At 43.4% G+C, this 15,403-nt stretch overlaps 1 protein-coding gene across 4 annotated transcripts in view; it reads right to left on the reverse strand.

Annotated features, from left to right (window-relative positions):
- The window catches only part of celsr2 (cadherin, EGF LAG seven-pass G-type receptor 2), a 69,477-nt gene that overhangs the window by 13,757 nt on the left and 40,317 nt on the right, over positions 1-15,403 (reverse strand). For all 4 annotated transcript variants that reach the window (XM_084928462.1, XM_084928461.1, XM_084928460.1 and 1 more), the window contains exons 4-17: positions 14,218-14,333; positions 14,033-14,121; positions 7,081-7,238; positions 6,499-6,662; positions 6,089-6,214; positions 4,349-4,518; positions 3,778-3,957; positions 3,581-3,694; positions 3,238-3,394; positions 2,914-3,055; positions 2,567-2,687; positions 839-1,022; positions 618-719; positions 395-489 (exon numbers count right to left, since the gene is read on the reverse strand). In XM_084928462.1, coding sequence (XP_084784588.1) covers positions 395-489; positions 618-719; positions 839-1,022; positions 2,567-2,687; positions 2,914-3,055; positions 3,238-3,394; positions 3,581-3,694; positions 3,778-3,957; positions 4,349-4,518; positions 6,089-6,214; positions 6,499-6,662; positions 7,081-7,238; positions 14,033-14,121; positions 14,218-14,333 — 1,918 coding nt within the window. The remainder of the gene's footprint in view (positions 1-394; positions 490-617; positions 720-838; positions 1,023-2,566; positions 2,688-2,913; positions 3,056-3,237; positions 3,395-3,580; positions 3,695-3,777; positions 3,958-4,348; positions 4,519-6,088; positions 6,215-6,498; positions 6,663-7,080; positions 7,239-14,032; positions 14,122-14,217; positions 14,334-15,403) is intronic.

Genomic DNA, 15,403 nt, shown 5'->3' on the forward strand with positions numbered 1-15,403 from the left:
ACCATACTGACTTTAGCAATCGCCTGATTTATCCTTTAGTGAGATTTTGTGTGAAATATTTTGAGAAACATTAAATAGACCATCATGAAATCCGGTCCAGCCTCCGATGGGATTAATCACATTAGCTTTGATTTATAACCAAACACCTGCAGCCTCAGCTGGACTTTATTAAGTGCCGTTAATCTGCACAACACATACGCACATATTTAACAGTGTACCTAACGAAGAACAGTTTTTTGGGACTATCACTTTAAGCCAGTGATGCTCAGAGCAGCACCGCAGAGCAGCAGACACTCATGAAAACATTTTATTTCTCCTCACAAATGAGGATGATGTTGTAGAAACTGGAAACTGACTTTAAAATTTAAAATAGTGACAGAGAGAAGCTACACACCAAAGCTTTCAGCTTGCTGAAGGTAACGGAGGTGCAGTTGAAGAGATTAGGAGGCAGCCAGCCCTTATGCTCGTCACAGTGTCGAATCGCTGTGCCTGGGAAGGAGGAGAGGGAGCGTTATCGCATGAGGAAAAGGCTGCAGCTGAGAGAGAGCTTGAGGCAAGTTTCATATAGTGCCATTATTATATGGTAATTTGATGAGTTGCCAAAAAAAACATCATACCGAGAGTTCCCTTGGGACAGGGAACCGCTGCAGGGAGACCAAACTTAGTCCTGGGCCACCATATCCCAGCCTCGATGGCCTGAGGGCAGCTGTCATATATTACTAAGAGAGATGGAACAGGAAGGAGATGATGAGGATCAAATTAGAACAATATCTAATGTATTTGTACCTATAATGAAAAAAAGGGACTTGATGCGAAGCTGTAATTAACGTGTTCTGACCTTCACAGCCGTTAGGGGTAACCTCAGCAAACGGGTTGTCACAGCGGTCGCACTGACGTCCGATGACGCCGGGTTTGCACTGACACTGGCCGCTCTCTCGGTCACATGCTCTGGAGAAAGAGCCGACCGGGTAGCAGTCACACAGCAGGCAGGTGTCGCTGTCTTCAGGCCGGTAATGATTGTCCTGCAAATGAGAATTCTTCCTTAGCGCCACGGCAAGCTCAAACCGCACGCTCAAACCGCACGCTCAAAAGCATCTGACTGCCGGCAGACAAGTTGTTCTCCCACCCGGATTTTTTCTAGCCAGAGAAAAAGGTGGAAAACGACGCTACAAACCTTCAGCACACAAAATAAATCTTTAATTGTCCCTCAGCGCAGTGCAATGCAAAGCAAACACAGCTGTAAAAATGGATCAGCGCTGAATGTTGGAAGATGTATAACGACTGTTTATGAAAACAGCTTCTTCCTTAATATTAAGCCAGTCTGCTACACGTGTCGTAGAAGTGTGCAAGAAACCAAGTTTGGACACAGATTCAGAGGTTTCACATGTTCCTGTGAGGGCCACATTTGTGCAGCTCTTTCTTCATTTCTCAGGAAAGAGTTCCCATAAAGCAGCAGACGTCTGATGGATGTCTACAGCTTTCTAATGTGTGTTTAGAAAGCATAATTATAGGTGTACAATAATGTGCTTTAACTATGTAAAGCTCAAAGCTTACAAAATAAAGTTTAAACTGTGGGTTATTTTTCAATTTGCACACAGTATAAAAACTGCAGCAAGATTTTAGGAGTCACTTGAGAAAGGATCATGCTGAAAACAAAATTCATCAGTTTAGACTTGAGAAAAAGAATTGCTGATGCTCAAAAAGCAGCAGATGCTATACAAAGTTATCACAGTGATTCCAAGTGTCAAGAACTGGAGTGAGAAGTATCATCAAGATCAAGAAAGAGAGCTAAAGAGCACAGAACGAGTCTGGCAGAGGAAGGAAGGGAAATACTTCAAAGACTCTGGAAAGAAAACTAGTGAGAGATGAGTCTAAAGAACATGCAACAACTGCCAAGACACGAGTGAATGACTTATCCAAGTTGGGAATTATAGTGTTAAAGCAGACTGTCACTAGAACCCTGCAGGAGTGAACTGAATGTATCAGACCAAGAAAAACTCCACTTCTGCAGAAAAGACATCTTCAAGCCAGACTGAAGTAATGAGAATATAACATGAAACTAGAGCTCCTTGACCACAGAGATGCTGCTTATGTTTGGCAAAAGAAGGGAGAGGCGTACAACCCAAAGATCAACGTCCCCACAGTGAAACACGGTGGAGGGCGTATCATGCTGTGGGGATACTTCAGTGCATTTGGAACCTGGAGGGTGAATCATGAAGGAAAGATGATTTGTGAAGATTTTGGGTCTGGGTCGTCATGATGTCTTGCAACGTGACAAAGACTCAAAACATACGTTGCTCCTGGTGAGGAACAACCATCAGAAGACCAAAGTGAGCATTACTCATTGGCCTGCACAAAGACCTGATTTTAATCTAACTGAAAATCTGTGGGTTAACTGAAGAAGACCATCAAATCTGGAAGAGATTGAGAAGAGGCTGAGAGATTTTTTAACGAAGAATGGGCTGGGATTGTGTGAAAGTTGTTAAAAAATGCACATCTTGTATTTATTTGAGTGGACATGATGTGCGCTTTATTACAGATGAATGAATCGGGGATGCTAGCTCACCTTGCAGCGACACTCTCCGCTCGTCTTGTTGCAATCAGAATCAAAACCCTTGTCTGTCTGACAGTTGCAGGGGCCGCAGGTCTTGTGACCCCACCAGCCTCTGGGACACGGCAGGTCGGTCCTGTGGACACAGACATTACAGGTCAGTTGTCCTGTCTGCAGTGCAGGAGGAAGAACACTGTAGTGTTTTTTATTATTGTTATCATTTGGAAAATCAGTGCAGTGAAGAGGAAACAGAAAAGCAGGGAGAGACACACAGCAAAGGGTTGGATTTAAACCCGGCCAGCTGGATTTAGCTGAGTTAAAACCAGCCCTGCAGTGTTTTACATAAATGTGGAAGGCTATACTTTTTCTCGCAGTAATTGCCAAAGTAGTTGTTGGGACAGTCACAGGTGTAACCCCGAGAGGAGCTCGGCTTCCTGGTGCACGCCGACTCGTGTTCACAGGGGTTCAGCGAGCACACGTCAGTGCAGTTGGAGCCATAATAACCTGCAAAAAAATAAAGCAGGTGGGGATTTTCAGTAAATTGTAGTGGCTCGTGGTAAAAACAATAAACAACAATTTTAAAAAATGATTATTCATTTGAACTAAAGATTAAAGACAGAAACAGAATGATAAAAAGGCAAAAACATGTTACGTTCGTGGGTTTGTGATCATGTGACGAGACTGACCATTGATGCACTTGCAAGAGTGGCTGTCCCAGTCGTCGCTGCAGTAGCTGTTCGACGGACAGGGATTGGAGCTGCAGGGATCGGGCACGCTGCAGCCCTGCTCCACGTTCACTTTCCTTGCCTGAGAAAGACTCACAGCCCCGCCAACACGCAGACCCTGCAGGGAAACAATCATACATGCAAGTAAAGGGGTGAAGCACGATGTCTTTAAACTACACAAACAGCTGTTCAGACAAATTCAAATAAAGCTTAATTTGAACCAAAACTTTAAAACATCAAACTGAACTGCTCGCCTTCGCGATCACAAACGCAGACATGAATGTGGTCTGCAGAGAGGACAAACCTGTATGCAGCCGCGGAAGCCATGCTGAATTTTCCCATCAGGCTTTGCCAAACCACCTACGCTCACAGTCTTCAATTTGGAGTCCTGCAGCTTTCCATCCACATCCATGCTGGCCTGAAAAGGAACACGGCAGTGACTTCATGGCTAAAAGCTACAAGAGTTTCATTTATAATCGCAACTAGAATTTAATAACTCACCAGGTAGAGTCCGTGATCTAAAGATAAAACAGCCTTATGGTAGCTTGCCGCTCCCCCTGTTATGCTGATATCCAGCTGCAGATGATGCCAGTCTCCGTCGTTCACCAGCACCTCCTCCACACGAGAGAGAGTGGAGTCTTCCCCCCTGTGCAGCCCCATCAACACACTCCCACCACGCAGCTACAAAGACGACAGCAGGAGGGAGACGGACACAGGATGAAAAACTGACCGCAAAGAAACTGCACTGCAGAAGATAACAACCTTTGAACAGCCTCCAGTTCAAAAGATCATCCCTTGTGTTGCAGCACATCATAGGTGTGCAGGGCTGGAAATAGAGTTATGTAACATCAAAGAGGCGCCAGTCGAGACAAGCTCAAAAAAAAAAAAGAACTAAAGTTAGAATAAAGTTGAAAATGTCCTGTGTTTTGGGACATGTTTTCTCTTAACATCAGCGACTGCACATCTGCAAGCTTCTTTGCAACCCATCATCACCCCAGCTCCTCCTCTCCTATTAAATCGCATATCTGCTTCGGTCCTGACAGGAAGCGCGTTTCGGATATGTGGCTCTCACCTGCAGTGTGAGGTTGTGCTGCAGGCCAGAGGAGATGTGAAGCAGCGTGCTGCTGGCTTGGCGTGTGCGGAACATGAGCTCCACGTGCCAGGGGACGGAGGCCGCCACCGTGGCGAGGTTATTCCACTGCAACAGGCTGTTACCCAGGAAACGCAGTGGGTTGGCCATAACTACAGAAAAAGAGGGCAGAGACGAAAACGGATGACAGAAATCACATGACATACTTCATGGTAAAGAGAGCGAGTGGCTGAAAGGCAGAAGGGGTGATGCTGAAAATGAGGAGGGAGAATTTCACAGTAGCTGACAGAGGGAGCCATTACTGTCAGAAAGGAAGCTCTCTGCAGCTTTTCTTCAGATTTTAGCCAAAACTGACTGAACAACCGTCACTCTTTGAGGTAAGAAAAGAGACGTAAGAGATCTTACTCTGCAGATCTGCTTTCTGAACTGCAGCTTTTTAGAAATTCTAGAAATGCTTCCATGGAACAGATAAGATGACTCTGAAGTTATCTCTTTTCAACTCTGATTACATTTTTTGCTTTTTTGATCATTTTCTTTTTTTTCATTTCAAATTCCAACACGCACTGAATGAGAAGTTTCCTCGGTCCCTTAAGACGCTGAGAAAAGTGACACAGAAGGACACTCTGCCTTATGTGGAGTAGTTTCCTCGTCATTAAGCTGTCTCTGCGTGAAGTGAAGTAAAGCACCTGAGTCACGCAGGCCCTGAGGATTGATTATCGATGACAAATAAACCTGACACACTGTGGCTGCATGAGTGAGATACAGAGAGAGAATCTCCAGTTAGATTTCAATCATTTTAGATTCAAAATAATATAAAAAAACCTTCATTCAACACCTGGTTACCTTTGGCAGTCGTCATTTATGAATCCATATTTTGTGCATCGAGCTGAAAGCTAAGAAATATATTGTTCTATTGATTTTGTCTGGTAAATGTCAGAGAATAATGTCAGAGAATAATGTCAGATAATAATGTCAGAGAATAATGAAAAACGGGTGAAAGTGACGGATAGCTTCACAAACCTCAAGGCACTAAAAGCTCCTTTATTTAAAGTATGCTGAAATTTCACATTATTACACTAAAGTCGGCCCCACTTCCACACTCTCATCCTTACTTTTCCTTCACACGTGTCTGTTCTTCACAGCACACCTGTCAGTGCAACTCAGGAACTTGCAATCCTCACTTGTTCTGCATGAAAGAACCAATAAATAACCCGACCCAACTTCTTGTAAAAACAAAGGTGCTTTTTGAACATTTTTTTTTACTGCCATCTCTTCTAAAGCTCGTTTCTCTTCGGCTGTCTCTTCTCAAATTCCTTTAAACCATAAATCAGCGCAGACGACAGCTGCAGGAGATCGAGTGAAACATAAAGAGACGCTGGACAGAAATATAAGCTACATACTGTATATATCTTCAAAGGTTAAAAAACATTAGTATTAAACTGGTTCAACATCATGTAAACCAGAGAAAATTCAACATCAAGCAGATTACATTTAAAGTTCGGTCCTAGAAAGCAGCTATCAGTGTGCAGTAAAACACTCCAGACTACTCAGGCTTTATTCTTTGTTTGTTGGCTTTTTCGGGCATTAGCTGCCGCCTCCACACTCACCTACAAGTTCACAGACCTCCATCACAGCTGCAGACAAATTCATATCTACTATTAGCTTATGTCTGAGTGTCTCCCCCTCCCTGATGCCTCGCTCTTTTCCACTTGACTCACTCACCTCTTTCGCAGTTTCGTCCTCCAAACCCAAGTGGGCAATCACAGCTGAAGGAGCCCCACAGGTTCACACAGGTTCCTCCATTCAGGCATGGGTTATTGTTGCAGAAGTGTCTCTTGGCAGAGCATCCTTGAAGGGCAGGAAAATAAGAGGGTAATCCACCCGTTTGATCTATCCTAGCTCATTATTTCATCAGTAGAAAAGAGTCAGATGGTAATAAACTATTCATAGCAGGTACAACAATCATTTCCCACTGACTCTACCTTCCCCGCTGCTCTCATTATAGTCACTGCTGTTTCCTCTGCCAGGTTTTCCTCACTTGGCTGATCTAACAGTGTGCACTGTTTGACTGCAAAGCAGAGCCAGGTTTAAGAGCTGAACTAAAGGACAGCGAGCTTAAAAACAATGCATACCTGGCAGAGTGCCATTGTTAGCGATGAAGCTGGCCATGTCTATGTGCTGGTTGTCGATACGCAGGTTCTTCATGCAGCCCACAAACTGCTGGTTATGAACAGGAAAATCTTCTGGGAGTTTAGGGACTCCTCCGAGGAGCAAGGGGCCCGTCAGATCCAGAGACCTGACGACACAGAACCGTGAACATACATGCACCCAGAGCATCACTCTGCCTAAACTAAACACATCATCAACAGTAATGTGGGGGGTATGGGGAGAGAGGTGATGAAATATTTATTACAGGCACGGTCTTGCTGTGTTATTTTCCCTTGGGAGATAAAAAAGGAAAAAAAAGGATAAACATTGCAGTAAATGCAGAAACCAAAGCTTAGCTAACACCCCGCAGATGTGGAACCTCATTTCAAAACAAGTTTACTCGAACTACTGAGGTGAAGGCAAAGACAGTAATAAAGTAAATGGCTGAGATCAATACAGAAGTAAAGAGAGACTACACAAAGCAAAGGAAAAGAGGGTTAGTTACGGTTTATCTCTCGATCTCAACAGAACAGCTCTTTTCTCTGGTGTGCCTGTTGCAAACTTACTTTTTGGACCCTGATTGGCTGCCCTGAGCAGAGCACGTGTAGTTTCCAATCATGTGCCCAAACCTCAGGGCCACAGAGGTGTCGCAGTTGTCCACCGTCACTACAACGACCTTCTGGTCTGAGGGGCCCTGCGGGAGGCCGGCCTGGTTTAAGATTGGCTGTAGAACGAAACAAACTCATGATAAATTAAGGGGCACTTTCTCCTTAATTTATCATTTTCATCAGAAAATTGCTGCTTCTGGTTTTTCTCCTATCTTGCCAACTGAGGATTTAACTAAGAATAGTTTTATTTCACATTTTCATCCATATTCACAGGGATTTGGAATTTTGCCATTTTTGTATTGCATGTCAGATATAAATGAGAATTACCGACAAAATCATGAACCACAGAAAAGGAAAAAAAACAGTATTACCATGTTGCTATTTTTGATAGGTTGAGGTATTTTTGATCACTCAGCATTCATAAATAGCCTCAGAAATTATGAAAATACTTCATTATTGTGCTCCATTTTCTAAAAGATGAATAAAACAGAACAAAAAGTTCTGCGTGTCTCATCTGGAGCTAAGCTGTTTGTAGCTTTAAGAGCCAGATTAAAGATTCAAACTTTGAAAGTGGAAAACAACAGGCAAATAAATGATCTTTGGCATCGCACTCAGTTCAGTTCCCGTTCAGCATCAGCTCGCTGCCGTCGAGCATTTTAATAATTCAGATCATAGCAGCTCGAGGTAAAGGCAACGGCTGGCAAGCAAACACACATGCACGCATGCATGCACACACACATGGGCTTGCTCTCCGCAGGACATCGCCCGGTCGACAAAGGATCTTTTCATTGTCTGAGAAATCAATAGGGGGGGGGGGGAGAGAGAGTAAGAAAAGGAGGAGGAGGGCTGGAGAGAGAGAATTATGATGCTGTCAATAAAGGTTGCGACCTCTTTTCAAACCGCCCGGTTTCTCCGGGGTCACGTCAAGCTCCTAATAACCCTAAGTGTAGGTTCAAGCTGGTGTCACGAGCTGAGAGCAGAGCAGTGACCACCCTCACGCACAGCTGACCAGTTTGGCCGTCTGCAGGCGAGGACGGGCCGCTGAGCCGTCAGCTGGTCAGACAGGATTTAGCAGGAATTATCTAGTCTCATGTGCAGCGATAGTAAGAAAAAACTGGCTCATTGTTGATGGCTTCGAAACACACATTAGGTTTCTGTTTTCGCTGTCTGAAAAACGGATTCCTCCATGAGCTTAAATTAAAACACATCCCCTCTGGATGAGCCTCAGGAATGATAATTTCCTGACTGTTATGACTTCCTTTGTCGCTGACGTCTGATCTCTTAATTTAAAAGCTCTGATGAAAGACACCCAGCTAGAGATATGCTGCAGATTTTCAGCAGCTCAATCCTAGCAAGACTATTAAGAAAGAAAAAAAAACAGTATAGAAAGTATGAAGTAATGACAGATAATTTTAGCTGAAGGCACTGCAGCAATTTAACTCATCTCACATGATTTTCATCGAGCGGATTGCATTAAATCTGTAACAGAGAGGCGACAGTTAGTTAAATTTTCCCTTTTGTGTCTTGTGATTGCAGTGTGCACAGTGCTGGTGATATGAACAGCACCAATAATAACCCAATAACATATCTGGCTGTATAATTGGTCTTTTCACAAGACCTCACCTGAAATGCTTCACAATGCAAAGAGGATCACGGAGGTGGATTTTCAGGTTTTGATCCAAGTTAATCGCTAACGACTCTTCAGGAGCTCAAAACATACAGAAAGGATGGTTTATAGAAAAGGTGGTAAAACAATAGTGGGCAGGAGAGGGCTTACTGTTATAATGCTATATAATACAGAAAAGATTAAACATGAGGTTTTTCTATGAGTTAGCAGTAGACTCTGTACTCAACTCATGCAATCTACATTGACTCATAAACATCAGGACTTTTGCAAAGAAGTCAAAGTATTCAAAAACACAAAGATCATAGAAATGCTTTTAAAGTAGTGGTTTGTTTTTCAGAACCGTATTCCACATTGAATAAAAAGGGTGAAAAAATATGTATGGGTACATGAAAACAGCAGTGCACCATCAGTGTCTGATTTATTAAACAAACTAGTAACTGAAAAACACTTCAATGTTTTTGCTACAAAAGAACTCATCCACTCATAGCAGTACACCAGAGCGCCCCCGGGGGTACCCGTACCTCAATCTGAGACACTAAAATTCCCAGATTATCCCTTTAAGCCTTTCTGCTTCCAGCTGTGGAAGATCCACTGGAGGGACTGAGCACACTCAAGTTTATTAAAGAAATCTAAAGTGCTGCTGTCTTTTTGAACATGAAGGCTTCTTCAGGAGGTTTTGAGAGTGAGTCAGAAACAACTTCTTTATAGTAGGTTATCTTTCTTAAATTATTATTAGACCTATTTGTATTATTAGGGACATTTGTAATATATTGTATTATTTAATCTTGGTGCTGTAGCTGTGGAGATGAAATAGTCCAAAGCTTTGTGCAATAGAAAAATACCTTTTCTGATTCTGAAAGAAAAGCATAAACCTGCACATACATCAAAAAAGATGCATAAAACACTTGAATATAATTTAAAATGCAGATTACCTAACTGCATGAACAGATCTGCAGACCTCACAGGGGCTCAAACTGAGGCGATAAATGGTGAGAACTGTCAGAAAGGATGCTTAGGCCATTATGTCTGGCCCTGACAGCACACAGCTCATTCAGATTCATCATGGGTGCACTAATTATTTTGCTGGAACGACCGTCGCCACAAATGCCCATCTATCCTCCAGACTGACTCGCTTGAAACCTACAGAGTCAAATATGAAGATGAATCCATTTTGTGCATGTCCTGAAAGTGTTATTTCCAGCAAAGCCCAGAAAAGCACAACGGGCCCTGTTATTGAGCACCTTTCCCACAGGAAGTCACAATACGCTCAGCGGTGAATGGAAAAAGGAGAGTCTGATGGTGGCTTTTGCTTTGCAGTTTTTCCTCCTTGAGACCAATTTGTTACAAATTTGTTGATGATGAAACAAGCAAACATGTTGTCTGAATTGCCAAAGGTGAAATCACCCGACATGCTCTTTTCCACGGTTTTCCCTTCGCTGTGAAAGCTCTGAAACAGGCAGCGCTCCAGCTTGGACGCTCCTTTCACTGACCTCTGCTGTCATCAGTCACGGCTATTGACTCTCCAATAATGACTGTCTGTCAGCGCGTCTTTCTGCCGCACAAAACACGTCCTGTCAGAGCTGATCGGAGCGCACATATTTGCTCTGCGCCGCTTAAAACGCTGCTCTCACCAGCCGCTACAGGGGATTATGGGAATATGAGTTCCCTGTCATAGAGGGTGACAGGGGTGGCGCAGGAGGAGCCTGGCAGCGAGCAACACAAATATGGGATCTAAGATTGACTAGTAAAACCATAGCAACAAGAGGGGTTGGCCCTGAAGCGCGGCGTCCTCGTTCAAAGCCCGAGTCAATACTTCACTTTGCCTTTCTTTACACTCCTTTCGCTCCTCTCCTGCTCTGCCTTTCTGTCCTCGCCGGGCAAGAGAGAGAGGGGCACCTTCCCCGGGGCAGCATCATTCACTGCCCATGGTCCCAAAGGAAGCAGAGGCAAACACAAAGGCAGCGGTCATTGCCATTCTCCACAGTCCCCCGCCGTCCTGAAAGCCACATTTCAATCTAAAAATGCCCCCCCCCTTCCTCCCTCACTCACCCTGCCCCACCCCCCCGTGGACAGGGACGGGTCAGAGAGGGCCACCGTGGGATACCTCCTGAGGGAGGAGCCATGTTTCTACCTCAGCGACTCACAGGATGTGGAATATGAGAGGATTAGTTCAGCTAGAGCCTGAGCTGAATCCTGCACACTTCTGGGATATTCAGCCCCTGAAAATATGAGGCTTTCAGTGCAATGAATATTCTCAGCTGCCAAACAGAGAAGTCTGACTGCTCTGCGTTAGTTCGATATTATGTGGCTTACATTCATTGTTATAAACAAGGTGGGAAAATGAGAACAACACCTCAAAGAGGTGCACCACAAACCACAGCCTTGAAATCATCATAGAGTTGTTGAATGAACACACTGAACAACCTTAATGACGGCAGGATTACTCTTCTCCTTAATGAAGTGGCCACTGTGCCGAACACATACGGCTCAATGAGTTCAATGTTCATTATTTGTTTAAGTTGTTTTAACTACTTCCCTTTAAGGCCACCCTCCCTGTAAGCCAGCTTTCTTCTGATTGGCTGCCCCTCATAAACATAATGTTCAAACAGCAGCAGGTGGGTGGGGCTTCCACATCCACAGCCAGAGCCATGTGCTTAAAGCATGATTTAGACTTCTGTGGGAAAGCTACACTGTAGTAGTGACAATCTAACCGGAAACCCTTTTAACCCTATCCCATAATCTTCCACGCCACTCAGGTGTTGCGGACTGCGACGACTCTACGTATAGCAAAATTTCTCTACATCCACGTCAGGTTACGCGAAAGGATCGGGTGTAGGGTTAAAAGGGTTTCCAGTTAAGTCGTAGCGTATGATGTCTATTTCACTCAGAAGTATAAATAAGGCTTCAGTTGGCTGTATTGGGAATTTCTACCCTTACTGACATCATACAGAGCCAAGAGTAGAAAAAACAGCCTCATCATTGGAAAGCATTATTGTAGCAGTGTATGTAATTTAAACTCAAATTTAATTTCATACTCCAGTCTACATCCCAACAATTCATCTCTAGCTACCTGGAGGTGCATTTAAAATCAGGAGAGCATTTTTTTCTCATACATATCAAATATCTACAGTCTCCATTTGTAGCTGTTAGAAACATGCTGCTGTTCACGCAAAAATCCACACGATGCTACCCGAATCAGATAACAGATTTCAAAGGTAAGACAATTTAAAAAAAAAGAATCAGAGCTGTTGGGAGTTTTTGTTATCGATTTCATTAATGAGACAAAAATGTTTGTAGGCGAAGAATCAACAAGTTTCCATCCAAAAGTTAACAAGATGTGCCCCCCCCCCCCCTTTTATCAGTACAACTGGCTGAAATCTAACATGGCCGTGTTATTATACGCATTGAATAGAAGATATGCACTGCGGGGGTGTTGCCTGGCAACATCTTTATGATGCAAAGTGACTTCCTCAATAGACTAAAATGTGACATCCTGAGTTGTTGGTCCTGGGTGGGAAAGTACTGACACAACAGCTCCATAAGTTCCTCCACTGATTGAGTTGTTGTGAGATTCTTACAGAGAAATGTACCAGTCAGACATATTAGGCCCAATCTGAGCATGTCTGGAAAAAACACGGGCCTCCCCACTCATTCATTCACCGCCCCTCCTCTCTCGTCTGTCTCTCTCCCTCCATCAGTGTCTGCTTGGCATGCTGGCTCCCTTCCAGATCATCAGCCTGTCAGCAACGACTCTTTAGTCTGACGGCGCAGCAGAACAGCCAACTTACACAGCTCACAGCTTCCTGTCTGCAAACCGGTTTACATCCACTACAGTCAGCCCTCTATGAACGCCCTGAAGGCCGCTGAGGAAGAGTGTCAGCTGCCAGTTATCGCTGCTGCCAGCAATGCTAGAGCACTGCAGTCTGTCAACTGCAGAGTATCAGGATTTCTCTCCAGATGTCATCACTAACTCAGCCTGGCTGGATTTAACCACCTGGTATACACTTTCCTATCCCCGAGCTCCTTCCAGTTTTCCTTAATGGTTTTATGAATGTTTACTTCATCTTGTTCTTATCTTTGCAAGATCATGAGTTTGTTTCTTCCTAAACATAAGTGTAAGAGAAAAGAAGATCAAACACAAGAAAGCACTGATTTCCACCTTTTCCTGTTTCAGTGACTGATTTAGGTTTTTGCACTCGAGTGCCAACTGAACAAACCCAAGAGACCTTTGCTTTTACAAAGGGGGCATCAAATAGAAAGTCTAGATACAATGCTTAATGATGATTTTGTATTCTGAAAAGCAGTTTTTGAATATACACTGCAGCACTGAACTTTTCTAAACATGGGGGGTATATTTGTCTGACTCAGGCAGAACATATGCTAAATGTTCCTTAACCTTGAAGGTGAATTATACACACATCACATGACCACATAACATAACCAGGCAACAACCTCATGCTGTGGTCTACATATGATAAAGGACGTCAGATGATGTCCTGACCTGAACCTCTCAGCATTGTCTGGAGCTGAAGTGTGAAAACGGCTGAGCTGGGTTTCGATGCACAGCATAAATTTAGAGTGACCGACCCCAACGGGTCACTGCTTTTCATGTTTAACCGAAGCCATTTCAAATATTTAATGTCTAAAGTAAATAATTTTACACAAGAAAAATCCCAGTCAAAAAGAAAGGGCTTAACTATTTTGGCACATTTTAAACAAAACAAATGTGTTAATTCGTTTGTCCTGATCCTGGCAAGTAAGCACTTTTGGACATAGACAAGCACAGTTGGGCAGTGAGCCTCTGCAGGGTTGGTGTGGATGATTAGGGGGAAAAAATCATGAGTGAAACTAAGTTGAATGAGCGATTTGAGTGGAAAAAAACAGAATAGTGTATTTTCTCTGTGGTTTTGTGACGTTCCTCCTGCTATCTGCATGAAAGTACCGGCCTACTCTTAATGATTAACTGACATGTGAGCTAGTGCAGCTCACTCGGGCCTTCCAGGCTATAAAAGCTGGCCATCTCTTCCTTTCCACCTGCCATCAAGCCTCTTTTATATTTGAATTTTGTTAGTTTACTTGCAATAAATTATATTTATTTAAGTGACAGCTTGCTAATGTGTTTACCTTTCTTTCAAGAAAATTCCCCTCAGATCCATTCGTTTGGTTACTGATTAAACAAAACTGTGAGAAGTGAGTGTAAACTTCTGAAACAGGGTTATGCCCGGGAAAGTGTGAGGACCACTGCTTTGAACCATAGACGCAAAATTAAGAGTTCACACAAACCTTGTTGTAGTAGTGAACTTCCACCGTGTGCCACTGGCCGTCGCTGATACCTCCGAGGATGTAGGGGGAAACTGTAGTCTTGGTTTCACCTGGAGAACAATGAGGTGAATGACTGCACAGATTCAAGGATAATGAGAATTAAAAAGATATTTTCTGAACACCACCCTGATGAAGAACTTGTCTACCTGCGGAAAAGGTGAGCTGTATCTGCTCGTTGATAATTTCCATTGCGATGAAGTCATGCTTTTCATTGAAGCGGCCGTTATAAAGTAACAAACCATTGGGCTCTTTGGTGGCAAACCTGAAAAAAGAGAAAACACAGTATAATCCGGTTTCAATCTCCTGTCTCTTTTACTCAACCCCAAAATTAAAGTTAGAAATCTGTTGCTTTGCATTTAGCAAAATTTGCCTACACAGCTTAAACTTAACTGTTTGTTACTTTACAACAATGATTGTGGTTATTGTATTATATTATATTTTCATCTCATACACCTGCAGACATTTGGGTTCAAAAAGAAGTTCATGTTAAACTCAATGAATGCAAGGTGCTAAGGTCCTGCAAAGAAAGGGCTGCAAAACAAGCTCAAATCATCACCCTTCCACCACCGTGCTTCAGCGTTGGTATGAGGTGTTTATGCTCATCCTTTTCAGGGCTCTTGTAGTTTATTCAGACACAGCTTTGGAAACCTAAACTGTGCTGTTAAGTTCTTTCAGAGAAAAGAGGTTTTCTCCTGGCAGCCCTTCTAAACAAATCATACCTGTTCATTTGTTTTTTTGTACCTGTACTATCAGGAACTTTAATATTTAACATCAAACTGGGGTTTGCAGTCTGAAATGTATCTCTTGGTTTCTTATTTGCAGTTTCTTCACAGTCTGACTTTGAGGTGAATTTGTTGGGGCATCCATTACTGGCAACTTTCTTAATTTTTTTTCCACTTGTGTATAATCATTAAGAATGATGGACTTCTTATTATTTAAAAATGGTCTTGTAACATGTGGCGGAGGTGTGGTCTCTGGCTCAGCTGCAGGGGAGGGGTGGCGCAGTGAGCTCAAGGGGCGGTGCCAGGCAGGTGAGTGACACTGACAAGGTCTTTACTCCTTTTAGTAACGCTGGAGTGAAGAGGACGGGAGGTCTCTCCTTAAGAAGGTGTGCACAATGCCGGGAGAGAGCTGCAGTCAGAAGTGTGTGCCAAACCAAAAAGGATTGCTGTGGGTCGAGCAACAAAAACAAAATACTCAATATAGTTTGTGTGTGTGTGTGTCTGTGTAGGTTCTTCTACAAAACTCTTCCCAGATTCATGGGAATCAACAATTGCTTCTCTAAGATTATTACCAATGTCCCTTCCTCCTTGGCATTGTGCTAACACATCC

Source organism: Perissodus microlepis, chromosome 5, assembly GCF_051167445.1.
Source record: "Perissodus microlepis isolate ML-2025 ecotype Zambia chromosome 5, ASM5116744v1, whole genome shotgun sequence".
Classification (NCBI taxonomy): Eukaryota; Metazoa; Chordata; class Actinopteri; order Cichliformes; family Cichlidae; genus Perissodus; species Perissodus microlepis.